The sequence below is a fragment of the Channa argus genome, chromosome 19 (genome assembly GCF_033026475.1).
Source record: "Channa argus isolate prfri chromosome 19, Channa argus male v1.0, whole genome shotgun sequence".
In the NCBI taxonomy this organism is placed as follows: domain Eukaryota; kingdom Metazoa; phylum Chordata; class Actinopteri; order Anabantiformes; family Channidae; genus Channa; species Channa argus.
Genome location: NC_090215.1, coordinates 13365915 through 13381432, shown reverse-complemented (window position 1 = coordinate 13381432; position 15518 = coordinate 13365915). Strand labels below are relative to the sequence as shown.

The 15518-nt window shown below is 41.3% G+C and overlaps 1 protein-coding gene across 4 annotated transcripts; it reads right to left on the bottom strand.

The window, feature by feature from the left end:
* Nucleotides 1-98: 98 nt before the first annotated feature.
* trpc1 (transient receptor potential cation channel, subfamily C, member 1) lies at nucleotides 99-15296 on the bottom strand. Of its 4 annotated transcripts, none has more exons than XM_067486483.1 (13): nucleotides 12176-15296; nucleotides 11325-11479; nucleotides 11105-11206; nucleotides 10789-10991; nucleotides 9935-10066; nucleotides 9509-9704; nucleotides 8213-8549; nucleotides 6216-6355; nucleotides 5604-5753; nucleotides 1713-1897; nucleotides 1295-1496; nucleotides 747-941; nucleotides 99-613 (listed from the first exon to the last, which is right to left on the bottom strand). In XM_067486483.1, exons 1-13 carry the CDS (start codon nucleotides 12339-12341, stop codon nucleotides 386-388), a joined length of 2391 nt encoding a protein of 796 aa, XP_067342584.1. In that variant the 5' UTR covers nucleotides 12342-15296; the 3' UTR covers nucleotides 99-385. The 4 variants fall into 4 exon arrangements, with proteins under 4 accessions (XP_067342584.1, XP_067342585.1, XP_067342586.1 ...); XM_067486484.1 differs by having other exon boundaries at nucleotides 11325-11532; nucleotides 12176-12318; XM_067486485.1 differs by lacking the exons at nucleotides 11105-11206; nucleotides 11325-11479; nucleotides 12176-15296 and having other exon boundaries at nucleotides 9935-10121; nucleotides 10789-10985.
* Nucleotides 15297-15518: the final 222 nt, after the last annotated feature.

Here is a 15518-nt window from a genome sequence, read left to right as displayed (position 1 = left end):
CCAAAAAAATAATCAAGGAGAAAAATCATCATGTAACGTTCAATTTACAAAAGCAGCAAAATGTATCTGCTCTTTATGCCATTAACGCCTCAGGTCTGCAAGTTTTTTCATAAGTTTTTATTTGTCTTTCATTTCAAAACAATGGCTTTCTTTATATACAAAAAACTGTTTCATAGCGTTATAATACTTAGTGGGCCTGAGTCAGGAGGCTTTGGTGAAGAATATGTATATTTTTAGTTAAGTTCCAGGTTTAAAAGTTGCCTCTGCTTCAGAGAGCAGAGTTTTTGCACATGCTCGGGTCACACAGGTCCCAGATAAACACGAAGCAGAGGTTTTTGTCAAGAGGATAGCCAAAAAGGGGAGAGATGCGGTATCTAGTCTTTGTTTAGCTCCTTGGGTAAAACATGGCATATTTGGATGTCCGGAATCCCAGCAGGTCCCTCATCTCGTTGCGAAACTTGGAGAGGTCTTGGCGTAGGTCGTTCAGATTTTCCACTGTGGCCTGGTCTGTGCTCTGCATCTTCTGTCGTGTGGAGGTCAAGTAGCGGTGAACCAGGCAACACATTATCTTCTGGTAGTTCTCATCACGCTTCTGCTTCAGGTTCTTCCACTCCTAGCAAAAAAAAAAAAGATAGTCAAGGAATTCAGACCAAAAAGAAAGCACAGATTACTATTTAAGTTTAAAGAAAAGGGCGGGACTTTGCCCCTCCCTATTATAAAGATGTACTGGCAGCTACTTTCCATACCTTGAGGCTGTTCTGGCGCTTCACTTTGCCCTTTGAGGTGTGTGAGCAGATCCACTTTCGCATGCTGGTCACCAAGTAGCACACAGTTTTGGGGGAGGGGAGGATATTAAGCGGTGGCGGCAGGGTACATTTGTCATCAAAGTAGCTGAGCCACAGTTTGGCTCGAGCAAACTTCCACTCCTTATCCTCATGATTCTATACAGGTCCAAAAGGCAACAAGAACTTTGAGAACATAGCGATGTGACAAACAACTTTCCCCCATAGCTCCCTAGGATACATTTTGAAAGTGGAAATCCTTGAGGAGACAGATTTTTCTGTGCAATGAGTTGTTTTCCAAAGCTTAATAAAAATTCAACAGCTGTTCAAAGGAAACAGAAAATGTGCAGTGGAGTGCCAAACAAAAACAGTTTAACATCTGTGCAACATTTCCAGTGTAAGAGTAAGATTAAATCTTGAGAGTAAATGAAAACAACGTTTAGCTTCAAGCTGAACTCTATTTATCCTTGGCACAGCGCTGGAAACTTCTGCCAAAAGTTGTTCACACTTACAGCAATTTGTCTGAAGCTTTTGTGCAGCATGGCCACCAGCAGCTTGGTCAGGACGATAACCACCACAATGTTGTAGGTGCCTATGATCATGGCACCCACAAAGGATCGCAGCTCCTCAGTGTAGCTGATACGGGTGACGAAGAGTGCAACATGCGCCAGGGAAAAGATGTACCAGAACAAGGCATAGCAGGTGCCCATAAACCTGTAAAATGGAAGAACCTGGTACATGTTAGGTAACATGGTAAAATATATACTAATACTATCTACTTTTACTGTTATATCATGAATCGTCTAGCAGCTGTATTTATACAGTTCCACATATAATCTCTAACATCTCTCAACACGCATTCTGAACATTCATCATTATGGTCGTCAGTGTTCGGAATGACAAACTGAGGTTGGCCCACGGTGGACGTACGTGTGGAATGCATCATTGCTCTGCTGCTGGCAGAAGATGCCCTCGCAGTCCTTGGGTGGATTCTTGTCTTTGTCTTTCTGGTCCTTTCCATAGAGCTGTGTGAGTCCAATAGTGAAGGAGAATAACACCAGCAGGAAGAGGCCCAGAAACTTTCCAAACTCCTGCAGCATCTGACCCATGGAGATCTAGTGAGAGATAAACATTTGACTATCAGTTCTTCTGGATCTGATTGAAGCGAGCAGACATGAGACTTTAATATCAGTTTTCCATTGTCAGTTTTCTGACAGCATTCCCAGCACTTTGTATTAACCATCAAATGAGCCAGCTGAGGTCAGATTTCTTAAAAACTGAGAAGTAAAAACTGTAACTTTCTCTTTTGACTTTTGTATTTGAATGTCTGGGAATAATTAAATTAGCTTATTACTCTTCAGCTTTTTATGCACTTGTTAATACTCATCAGCATAGCTCCAAAAACAAGTTAAAAGAACTTTCTTTCAAGCAGACATCTTTTGTAACAAGAAAATCACGGCTAAAACTAACAGTAATAATGATGGAAATTTTCCACTGCTGTATCCCAGTAAGTTGTGCTGTATAATGTAGGAACCACTTGAGTTATTGGTTTTATTCACACCTGTGTTTATCCAGATACGGTAAATTAAATGCCCATTACATGCCCATTAACATTACATGGAAATATATATATGGAACAATTTTAAAACACTAACAATGTATCAGATTAGATTCCTTAACTCATGCATTTACAATTTGCTATACCGTATTTCAATTTATTTTTATCAGAATGTGCTACATTTTCTAAGCACTGTGTGTACTACATGTACTTGTGTAAAAGGTTTTGGTTCTCTTCTAACACTTTCTGACCATTTAGCCATGTTTTCCCCCATGTTGATCCTTTGGGGATTGGAAAAAGCAACACAATCTGTTAGCTGTTGCGCTCTGACCCTACCTAAAGGAACACAGACAAACATAGAAGAAGGCAGAAAGAGGGCTCAAAAACAAACAAAGTATTCTCAGACCACTGGGAGCCCACTATTTATAGACCAGAGTGGATTATCTGTTTACTAAGACCTAGAGATGCTCAAACAAGGTCAAAGCCCACTCGCCCTTGCAAAACACACACACAAATATACTATAGTGTCCAGTGTGAGGAATGACCACTCTGCCTGCAGGCCAAGGTGAATGGCGACTGGAGTGTTTGTCCTGAAACCCAGGCAGATAGTTTGGGGAGATGGGCTAGTCTTTAAGTCTGTTTGATTCTCTTGTCAGGTCTAAATGCCCACAGTGTTTTCCTTTTGCCACCTTGAACTGATTTTGGACTTGAGGATGTTTCCTGTGGGCCCAGCCTGACAGGTAGCCCAACTTAGTTACTGCATACAGCGAACAGGAATGTAGCAGGTCAGTAGCTCTTGGGGGGTCCAAGGCATTTTAGGTAACACAAGTGCATCTAGTGTATGTGCAAACACTTTTACTAAATAAACAGCATAGAATAGTTTACTATATTTTACTTTGCTGACATACAGTAAAGAGAATGGCAACCACCAATACAAGCAGATTTCATTCTGCTCATTCTGACCTGGTTAAAATGTTATTAGAAAATGCTTCACAATTTATGTTTTTTTCTCACACACAGCCACACATTCTTTCTGTTGTTATGGCAAATTTATACTGTCACCGAGGTAAAATCTGGGCAGCGGTTGAGCTCACTGTGTGTACGTTGGTCACATTAGATACATGCAGACAGACATCTTCAGTCACTCTTTCCAACCTCAGCAGGGGGCACCACCCGGCAGAAATCTGAGCTGGCCTCTTTTGGAAGGATACAGTAAGAGAAACGTAGAGTACCGCATCCCCCATAATACTGACTCACTGTCTGTGTGTTTTTGTATGTGTGTGCATGTGTAGCTGAACGGCATGCTCACCTATCACAACAGTGCGGAAATGTGCAAGCGTCTGTGCATTAGTAGGGGAGGTGTGTCTGCCACGTGAGTGTGAGTGCCGCCATGAACACACACAGTCACATCTATTTCTGAAGCTAATCATTTTTCCATTCTGCTAAGCCAGACAGTGATATCACAGACTGACGTGAATGAAGGAGAGGGGGAAAAAAAACAAAAGACAAGCAGAAAGTTGGAGGAGACTGCAGCTGGAAAGCACGATTTAACAATCTATAGCTCACCCTCAGTGTTTTATAGGTCAACCACAAACAGCTCCAGGAACAGGAAAGTATCTCTACAAATAGCCTGAGCCCACTGCATACCTGAAGACTGCTTTATGTAAGAAAGGCACACAGGGGGAAAATGACATCCAAAGACTGCCACCATAAAATCAGACATTGGCTGGCTCCATAATCTCTCTCTGCCAGCTGGCCGGATGATACATATTATTGTGATGTGATAGGAAGGGAGGCCTCTGGCACTGAAATTTTTCAGGAACCTAAGTTAGAAAGTATGCAAACCAGATTTATGGCTTAACTAGGGAGAAAAACAATGGCTAAGCGAGAGCTAGCAAGTGGTAAAAGTCAGGTTTTTGACCACTTGCTAATGCTCAATACATGAAACATATACTGTAAGGTTTTATGCTTTTACTGGCACAGATTAATTTCACACCAAATATTTACCAATTAGGCAATACATGGGGAATATTGCATAAAAAAACAACACAGCAAACAAAGCCTCTATAAATTGATTTCAGCCACGGCAAAGAAAAGGCTTGAAATTGAATATATAAATGTAGGCGATCAAACAACTGAGAGTGGATAAATGAGAGCTAATACCAACACGACATGTATCTCTATCCCATTCACACAGTTCTCTAGTACTGTATGCCAATTTAGGTTGTAAACAAATACTTTATGTTAACAAATGGGAGACACTTGTCAGTTGAAGCAGCTAAGACTGAAATGAATCAAGATGATCCAATATAGATTTTCAAGGATTTAGCTAAATCTACTAAACCCTTTTCAATTGAATCTTGCATCTACTGTAGATACAAACCAGGCGTTAATGTCCTACACTGTGATTGATGATAATGGCAAATGTCACCTATTAAACCACACGTGTGAGGTAATTTAGCTTTACAGAGATTTTAAAAGCTTTTCTGAGCCTACAACCTAAAATAAATAAAATAAAACCAAAATACATATAGTATGTAATGATTTTCTCCTTTTCTTTGCTTTACTCCTGCACAGCTCCATTTGCTGTTAAGGTGACAATCGACCAGACTTTATCTATGTACCAGATTGAGATCACAGTCAATTTGGCATCCGAGGAAAAGTTGGTTTGAAAGTACAGATTCGGCTCCTCCATCATTAAATAAGTTAATTTTATGTAAACTACAGGACCTCGTTGATGTTGACGACAGAAACTATGAGTAGCAGTAAAGCAGCATGGTGATGCATATGGGAACGTACCGCAGCTGCACAGCTTTTAAATGTTGTGTTCAGTTAGTTATGGGCACATTATTACAGCAGATCACTCACTGCGTTCACTGTGTTTATACTTAATGCTTATGATGATGGCTATGATACTGCTGAGCACAGCTGGCGTGATGTTTAGTGTGGGCTTGTCCTCGAGTGTTCACACTTCACTGAGAGGGGAAGAGAGTGGGTGGTAGATGTATGTGTGGCGCGCTTAGAGAAAACGATGCCAAGGGAAGCTGCTTTATAATCATTACCTAAGATTTTGGTACTTTTTTCCTCATCCAAAGTGCTTTACAGATACATGATCTAAACCCCTGCAGGGATCACAGTCAAATCTTTTTATTGCATGTCTGGCTTTACTTGGAATCACACTCTCAAAAGTGTCTGTGTTGTGCTTCTGCCTGTAAGCTACAAAAATCAGAACTACTTTAGTGTAAGTCCCACTGCTTTCCTACCTGTAGTGGCCCCAGTATGGAGCTGGTGGTGTACATAAAGAAGAGTCGCAGGTAACTGAGAACATTGGCAAAGGCAAACAGGCCCTCAGCCACCAGGATGGGGTGAAAGGCGTCCCAGTTCTTCCTCTCTGTGTCCTCCACATTCTTAAACTGCAAGAAAAGCATACACTCAAAGCACTGAATCCGTCGATAATAAATAAACCGTATATTCTTCTCACCCCTTTAATGCATAAATTCATAGCTCTAAATCCAAAATAAAGGACGGTTTGTGAAGGTTTTTATTCCACGAGTGTTTTTTCTCTTAAAAGTTAAGTTACTGTATTTATAACTCAGAGACGCAGCGTAGTGTTAGAAATGATAAAAAAATATTACCACGGTTAAATAGATAGACATATCTATACATATTATTAATCGTCCTATTAAACTCTTAACTGGACAGCAAATATGTTTTTAACTCATCAATTGACTATAGCCTTAAAAAAAAAACGTGTTTAATTTTATTAGATGACTTACGTTTGGGTCATTAATTACAATTACTGTACAAAATAAACACAACTTTTCAAGCCAGCAGAAAAATCTCCTAAATCGACAATGTGTACAGTGTGTGGGTACCTTGCTATGTGCAACAATCTTGAGAGCAAAGGTGGCTAAGTAAAGGGAATTCATTACGAAGCTCAGCTGGTTCCTAGACTCTTCCAGAAAATCTTCAAGCCCTTCGTACCACAGACGCTTCACGTCTGACCACACCATCCCTATAGAAGAGCAGGAATTCACCATTACCACGCGCACACGTACACAGTATATCCGCACCCACATTGGAAAACATTTTTAAACTGCCGATGAATTGTGCGATAAGTCATCTCACAGAAGGAGCCCAGGGCAAAAGGGAATGTATGAAGCACAGAAATATGAGATTAATGTGCTGAAAACGTGTCATGTGTTGGATTTAGGGAGGTGTGTGGTATTTAATTTATACTGCATGTGTGTCTTTTTATGTCCAAATTTAAATCAATCATTACTAAAAGTACACCATGGACTAAATTTTAACTCCAGCTAAAAGTCAGAATGTAGTGACACATTCTTCTATATGCTTTAGTTTCAGAAATAATAACATGTAACTGAACTCCAGTGTTCTGTTATTGGTTTCCATAGTTACAACAAAAAGTGGGCAGGCTTTGGCACAGAAATCCTTTTAGGTAGCAGTTCACACAGGAACTGTCTCCGTCTTTATCTGCTTGGTATGATCCACGGGTTTACAAGGGAAAGACAATGTTTTGAGTTCTTGGACACGAAAGTGCACACACTTGGGTAAAGAGAGAGATGCATGAAAACACACACAGACAAATACGCATACATGTACCAGCACACAGGCACTCTCCACTCTCACAGCATCTGATTTCCCCATTAATGCTGCTCAGGGGAAAAGCAGAGTGGAGGGAACAGGAGAAAGATGAGTGGAGGGTGTGTGTGGGGGCGTGTTGCAACATTACAATGCAGATAGAATAAAAAGCTGGTTTGTATGACTAGGACTGTGTGTACACTTCCAGCAAATGTAAGAACTGTAACTCATGCTAACATCTGCTAACAATCGCAAAGAGTAGAGCAATCATTCATTATCTTTTGGGTAATCCTGTTTTTTTAAACTGGGGTGATGCTGAGCTCTCCTGTGAGCGTGAAACCTGCACTGCTGCATCACATCTTGCAGTGAAACTGTTTCGCAATGAGGCAGCTCTGTAGAAAAAAACTCCTGAAATTGGTAAAATTGATTCTTGATGTGCCTTTTTTTTTTTTTTGTAGTATTCAGGAAACCTTTCCTCCCTCTAGTGGGCTGTGTCAGACATTAAACCCCCATTACACGGTCTCATGACACAGATACTAATCTCCCTGCAATAGACCAAACAAACAGCAGATTACACCACAATCGTTTCTTAATGTTGAATAACAGAAGTCAATTGCTTCTGCATCCTTTTATAACCTGTCAGGTGGAATTATTGGAGTGATTTATCAAACGGATGATGAAACATATAGCCCAACGAGCTGTGGTTGTGATGCTTTGTGCCTGATGGAGGCGGGGGGCAGGATGCTGCAAACACGAGACAAATATCCCTGCTGAGAAAACACGGCCATTAAAGCAACTGAATAATCGTGCTAATGGTTTCTTGGCACAAGGGGAAGGTAGAGAGGGCTTTCCCAAGAGACAGACAGAGTCAATTTCTGACTGGTAGTGTTCATCTGGAGGCGCTTGTGTGCATGTTTGACTTTGTGTGAATAAATGTTTGCATGCACGTGTGTTTGTGTGTGCTGGGTCCAGTGATAGCAAGTCTCCTATAGGCCAGAAATAAGAAGCTAAAGTTTCTTTCTACAGAGCCCAATGTGAAGCAGAGCTGACCGATTAAATCCAGCCAAACCAGGCTCTCTGTCATTTAGCACAGGAGCAGCTATTTGTCTTGTTCTTCCTGATAGGATTACAGGTTACTGGACATTAGACTAACAGGAATCTTTATATGAAATATAATCTTTATATGAAAAATTGTTTTTCGGCCCTTTAAGCACTGAGGCCCATATTCGTACATTCCTAAATTAACATTTTTAATGGGGAAACAGCTGACCTATTATCCAAAGGATGAGCAGGTAGTCGATCATCTCCAGTGCAGGGCCCATGGTGTTTTTCTTGCCCTCATTGTAGACCAGAGAGTAGAGATTAAGCAGCAGCAGGAACGTAAAATAGGAGGCGCTGTGGATGATGAACTTCACAAATGGTGTGTGGATGATCTGGCCCACACGGGAGCGTGGCACCAGAAGGTAGCAGACAGAAAGCAGAGGCCAAAGCATCGCCACGCTCAGCACCGTGGCTATCTTTAGACAGGTGTGTTTTCGCCGATAGCTGGCCATCTCTCCAAACCAGACAGTGTTAAGAAACTGCTGACAGTTGGACTGAGCCACAAACTGTAAAGGGGGAAATATGATAAGACATAGGGACAACATCAACAGGAGGAGATTATAGTGCTGCAAATCAATGGTTGAAACTGTTCATTTTCTCCAGGTAGGTTTTGTTACCTTTAGACACAGACAGGGTAGCTGCTTTTTGCTGTTTGCAGTCTTTGTGCTAAGAAAAACCACCCAGCTGCTTAAATTCGTTACAGAGGCACGAGAGTTGGTATCAATCTTCTCAACATTCAGCAACAAAGCTAATATATTTCCCAAAATGTCAAACTATGGCACGTGTCATTTCCACCTGTTTGCTGCATAGAGAGTTTAAATGTAACTACATTTTTGCACATTTGTGGCATCCTGCATTTTTCCAGGTGTGCATAGTTCTTAGTACTTGCAGTACAATTTTTTTAAGTCATCTTAAGAGAGACTATTATTAGGAAAGTCTTTAAAAACAGATTATAAATAGATTTTAAATCGCTGATTTAAGGAACAGGTCATATAAACATTAATTTACGCTTTGCAATAAAAATGGTCCCCAAAATATGCTGCTAGCCAGGAAATAAATACAGTGAGACTTTGGACTTTGGACCAAATGAGTAATTATATATGAGTCAAGATTTTCACACTGAGCAGTCACTGCTGTAAACTGCCCCACAGCATCAAATTTCTAGCTTTAGTTTGTCTTTGACTGCTGTCGCCTGGGGAAAGTACTTTATCCTGCCAAACTCATAATTCCCATTGACAAGCACATGCTGTGCTGGAGCAGATGTTTCATCCAATGTGAACTGCACTAATAACATAACAGTTAAATAATTATCTCTCTATTAATCTGTGAATATGTATCAAATAAATGGTCAAGTAATGTGGCAGACATAATCTTCTCAACCCATTTACAGTATATTGCAGATTGGCTTGTCATTAGCGCTGACAATGAACACTCATGTGACAGCTGCCAATTTTGCCTCTCTGACCTCTTTTTGATTGTACTTGATGGCAAGTTTGAGTCGGCTGAGGTTCATACGCTCTTCCAGCAGGCCTCTCTTGTTAATGTGATCCTCATTGGATGTGTGATTCAGAATAACTTCTAGCTCTCGAGAGTTTCGAGCCTGAGCCAGCAGGTCCTTGGCAAACATCTTACACTGCTTTGCCAGCTCCTCATAGTCATTCCTGGAGTAAGGAAATTAGATGCAATCAGACCACATGAAAGATTTGACTTCTTATCTGTTCCAGACTATAAAAGAAGAGGTTTTACACTATCGCTGTATGTAAAAATGTGCATGTGTTTGTGGTGCATGTGACAAGTTTACCTATGCATGCCTGAGTCTTTATGTGCAAAGACATTCGATGAACTTGCTCTGACACGACCAACGGATGTGCAGCCGCAGCTGAAAACCTACCTGAATTCCACCTCAACCAGGCTGAGTTCCTTAAGGTCTGCACTCAGCTCAAAGGCCCTGAGTATGGGATCCTCCTCGGTCAACATGATCAGAGAGGGGCTAGCAAGGCACCGGTAGATGTCCAGGCGGAACCTGACCCACAGAGAACAGTGGAGTTGAGGAGGCAGAAGTGATGAAAAGAAAGTGGCTATGAAAATATGATAGAAAGAGAACCGAACAGATAGGGTGCAGATGAGAAAATAGAGAAATACTCAGTCTTCTAGCAGCTTCATCTGTACCTGCTCTGACCTCTATGCTGTTTACCAGCCAAACTGCAGACTGATTCATTTAGTGTACTGTGTGGGAAGCTACACTGCCCTGCAGAGAGAATAAACATGCCCAGCAGAGGAGATCAGCAAAATCTCATCTGCAAGTCCAAGATTGTATCATAAACCAAGAATCACTACTTCCCAATGGAAACAATGCTGCTTTTGCTGCTCTCCCTACACACTGCAGCATAAAAGCACTATGTAGATTAAAAATGAATCTATCTTCACTGGCTCTCTCTCTTGAAATTCCCATGGCCTGATAAGTAAAGTATAAAGATAACACAGAAAGCATTAAAAATCTTTCGGCCTAAGACAAAATGTGGTACTAAAAAAACAGCATTGGACTTAAAATAACATTTCCGAGCTGATGCTATCATCACAATAAGGTGCTGCAATGTATGACTGGAACCACTTCTGTTCACTTCACTTGACAGACATCATCACATACATGTTACAGTAATTCCCCGCAGTGGATGGTCCTAATGGGAGCTTAATGCAGTCCTTAGGGAAAACAGAATAACTAAAGAGGACTGAGGTTGTCTGTACCTGGAGTGTCGCAAGCTGTCTTTCTTGTTTTTAGCGTTGCAGAGTGTGCATTCACATCCCACAGCATGAGGCCGGGGAAGAGAGATATCCTGCTTCAGCAGCATAGTGAGGATCTCGTAGTTGTTCCTGTGGGCTGCCAGGATGACTGGAGCCACATCCATTGTGGTGGAGTACTCTGGGTTCTGTATCCGCTGCATCAGTTTCTAGAAAGGACAAAAAAAATTAAAAAATCTAAATTATAAGATGAACAATACTATCCTTTTCTTTTATTCTACAGTATTTTCATTTAAAGAAGTAGTAATGAAAGTAAACTAACAGCAATGGAGGGCTTGGATGATCGCCTGGGCCTGTGGTTGAGAAGGATGTCCACAGCTCCAACCACCTCAGAGTCTATGGCCACCAACAAGGCATCCGTTGCCTACAAATACAAATGCAGCATTGTACAAGCACACAGCAAGATGTAACTTGTATAATGTTTATAACGAAAAGTGTCATTGTGTACGTACATTGTTTTAGTCTGCGTGTGTGTTTACTACCTGGCAGCCATGCTCCAGAAGAAGCTGCAGGATGTCTAGATTCTCATTCTCGATGGTGATGGTGATGGCGTCTCGGCCCAGCACGTCCACGCAGTTGATGTTGAGCTCACCGTGTCGATTCTCCTCGAGCAGTTTCTTCACCATGTAGTAGTCCCCTGAAGAGCACGCCAAAGCAGCACATGATGAATCCACTTTAGAAAAGTCAGGTCTATAAAAGCAGTGAAGTATTATGTGTAGAGGGCAAACACTCTCTCAGAGCAGACTGAGCTCCAGCTGCTTAACTTCAGTCATGTATAACAATAACATCTCCAACAAAGGACAATCTCTGTTGCTGAGCCAGACTTTATATGGTCACAGGGACAGCTAATGGCCTGTGCACCTAAAACAACCGTGTGTCTGTACAACTTCCCGAACTTACTGTATCAATGAAATAATTTCCTCCCATCTGACTGGGTTACAATGCCCATGCCTTTTGGATGTTTTACACTTGTACTGTCTGTGTCTTAAGTAGTTTCACTTCAGTTTGTTAAGCTTCCTAAGAATCCAGAGACATAAACTGTCAGACAGCAGACATGCAGCTAAATTTATCTTAACTCCTGTGGGCACATTTCCACATTAGCCAACATGTAGGCAGCTTTGACAGTCATTCACCGGAGAAAATGTGTTATGGCTGCACAGGGCCTGCTGAGAAATCTATAGACCAGTAATGATGTAGTGAACCAACAGTACATATAGGCCTGCAGATATGAGGCTCGTGGAATAAAAGATCTTGAACGCATCATATCGTGCACAAAAGCAAAAAAAGGCACTGGGCCAAATTGTGGAAAGAACTAGAGACAAATAAAACAAACCTTTCTCGCATGCCAGCAAGAAGAGCTTCTCGTCCAGCGTCGTCTCCTCCTTCACCTCTCTCACGTCTTTCAAGGCCAGAAATTTATCCGGAGAGGAAGCGTCCGTGCCCTGGTACAGAGCTGCCATTACGACGGAGAGGGAGTACGGCCAAACACTGATGTGCATCCCACTAGAAACCGGCGACCATTAGACAAGAAAGCCCGTCATATGGGGTGACATTAGAAGAATCCTCTGGATGTCTGTCGCAGCGCAGCGGAGGCTTCAACCAGTCATCAAGTGTTATTATCGCATCTCTGCTCGTCCTCCCGTTGCGCGTTTCTGCTGCCTGCTAAATTACCTCCTTTAGCCTTTAGTCCGATTAAATCACACCAAGATTTCGATTTAATAGCAATAAGTGGCGGCTGCGGCGTGACATAGCGCTACGGTCATTCCCCCTCGGCTTGTTTACATGCAATATCTTCTCGCATCACGGGCTCATGGATCTTTTTGGTCCTGATGCTGCTGTCGACGCTTCTACTGCGCATGTTTCCTCCTCCACCTGCTGGTTCAGTACGCGGGCGCAAAGCCTCTTTGTGATTACGTAACAGCGCGATTTCTCAGTGTGTGTGTGTGTGTTCATATATGCAGAGATAGTGTTTGGTGTAGCTGTTCCCATACTGCAAAATGAAGATGCTTACAAGTTAAAAGAAACGCTTAGTGTTAGAAGACATGTTGGGTCATCGCCATGCTCTCTAGCCTATATTTTGCCAGCATGTTGTCCACAGCTATGGCTTCCGGTCTGTGCAGAATTGCGTGCCCATAATAGCTGTTACTTCCCGCATTAATGTGAACACGTCGATGTAACTGATATGATTGCACAGGCACTGGGGGTAAAATGTAGGGAGAAGGAGAGAGATTTCTGCATCTTTACCCACAGCTTTCCCTCTTCTGTGACATTCAAGTCAGTGCAGTCGTCCATGATCACTTTTACTTATTGTATCATAGTGTTGACATCTATGTGAATACAGGAGCTGAAAGTAAAGAAGCAATTTGCATACATACACAGTGGGTGTCCTCCCAACAAAGAATTTGATATGTCAAATTGTGGCATAAAATAATGTATATAAAATTGCAAAATATAGACAAAATGAAAACACAACACAGGATGGCAAATGATGCTGATCGTTCAGCATTATGGGGCCAGGAAGTAATATAGTAAAAGTTGTGTGTAATGGGGCTTTTCAAACAATAATTTTGACTCAGCATTGTTGGAAAACCCAGGTACCAATAACCTTAACAATGAGTTGATCCATTCAAATGTCCCAGTAAACCACGTCAGTGTGACAACTTGAACAATACCAGGACAATGAAACAGAAGCAAAAAAGGAATTACACATGTGCTTTCCCTACTGAGACATGTCAAAATGTTGTCAGGGGAAAGGGAATATTAGTGTAAATTGTTCAAATCAAAACATTTGAATACAAACACAGCTTCCAAAGTTCCTAATTATAGTCTAAACAGTTTTAAAAAGCATGTGATAAGTAACCAAGACACACTAACTTTACCAATTAGTTAGAATTCTGAGTGAGATGCTGTCACTTAGTATTTGAATAACAAGAAAAACTTTAAATAGCCCATGTGGAGTCATCCTGGTCCCTACTAATTAACACTAATGAAGCAACTGTAAAATTTTATGAGCATTTTAAAATAAGCTTCTCCCCATCCACTCACTCCGTTTCTAAGCAATTAGACGTGCAAGAGAAGAAAAGCTCCACTTTATTGCCCAACAATACAGTAACCCTGGTTGGCTCTTAGTTAATAAGGCTGGACCAAAATTAAAAGGAGAGAAGATGAGAAAGAAGAAGGAGAAAATAAATCATTAAGTCTGGCTGACTGAAAACCAAAGAGGAGAATGAGATTCAAGTATTTAAAGTGACAAATTATCACAGATTTCCAAAGAATATAAAATATTCATCCAAAATCCTTTTTTTAACATTTATATCTGGGTCTTCAGTAGGGCTAAATGTCCTTTAAATGGTCACGAGGCTTTGTTAATTTAAAAATGTGTTATGTGAAGAATTTAGTGAGCCAAACCGAGATGTGCATTTCTTTGTTCTGATTGCAAACACAAGCTCCAGCAGAGGGCAGCCTGCACATAGGCATATTAATGTAAATATCTGCATCGGAGGAGTAATTCCTAGAAAAGGAGCATCTGTGGGTTATAAACACCCCAGTTTGAAGAGCATTGAGACTAATTATTCAACATAGGGTTAAATATTCCAACATACATCATATAAAACATTTTCGAACACAGTTTAAATAAATAAATTACATTAAGTTACTAAACACTACAATAAAAGCAATAAATAAACAAATAAATAAATAAATAAAGCTAGAAAGTGCAAGCTGGGAAATTTCTCATCAGGGGTCAAAGGGTCTACCTCCTTACATTCATCCTTTTGTGCCGTTCCGTTGAGCGGAGCTGTAATCCCAAACTGACAAGCCTCTTAGGAAAGATGATTTTCAATGTGCAGAACATGTGATTTCCTCTGTTCAAACACATGGCACACACATTACAGCTTCCCAGGACTTGCCAGTTCCTCAGGAACAGCTGTCAAAAATGTCAGACTTCAGCTGAATCCACTTGAGGGGAGTCTCAGTGATTGCTGATGACTGATTTGAATGCATCCAATGGAAAAACACTGTACTATTCCTATAGACCTACTGTAATAGTTAATGCTCAATTACACTTTCACATCTTTGATCACATAAATGTCTCAAGCTACTGTTAAATAACTGTTGAGTATTCTGTTATAATGTGTGCAAGTTATACATGTAATAAATGATGGTATTTTCTCATCATTAGGTAAATGATTAGCTTTTCACAGAGCTGGGCTGCCCTCTTGAGGCCGTAGTGGGAAAAGCATGTAGTTAGAACCTGATTTTTCACTGCAGCGATGCACTATGAAATAAAACAGCATGGTAGACAAGTAAAAACAGGCAAACAGCAACTTAAAAACAGGGGTCTGCGTAAACACCAACCTTTAAGACAATGGGAGTGGATGTGTGTCTTACAAAGAACCACCAGATGCCTATGAGGCAGTTGCTCTTCCTCTAGCATGAAGCAGTAAGTCTGAAAAGGAAGGGTGGAGCACAGTTGCGCGAATTTAGACAGCAACGAAGACCTCTTTGAAACATAACAGCATCATTGCTCACTCAATGTTTGCAATCTGTGGGTGCCACAGTCGAGGACGCAGCGAGACAGACGAGTAGCAGCTCCAATGGCGCAGATCGCTGACGCACGACGTCGCAGCGCGGACCAATAGCGTCAGTCTGTGGGCCGGTCTCTGCTCTTGTATTCT

Bases quoted from the DNA above. Each gene is read 5' to 3' on its own strand.
- trpc1 (XM_067486483.1), bottom strand. From the start codon at position 12,341: ATGCACATCAGTGTTTGGCCGTACTCCCTCTCCGTCGTAATGGCAGCT. The intron at 11,207-11,324 runs GTAGTAAACACA...TTGTATTTGTAG, and splicing joins TTCTGGAGCATGGCTGCCAG to GCAACGGATGCCTTGTTGGT. The intron at 8,550-9,508 runs GTCAGAGAGGCA...CCCCCTTTACAG, and splicing joins TCAAGTACAATCAAAAAGAG to TTTGTGGCTCAGTCCAACTG.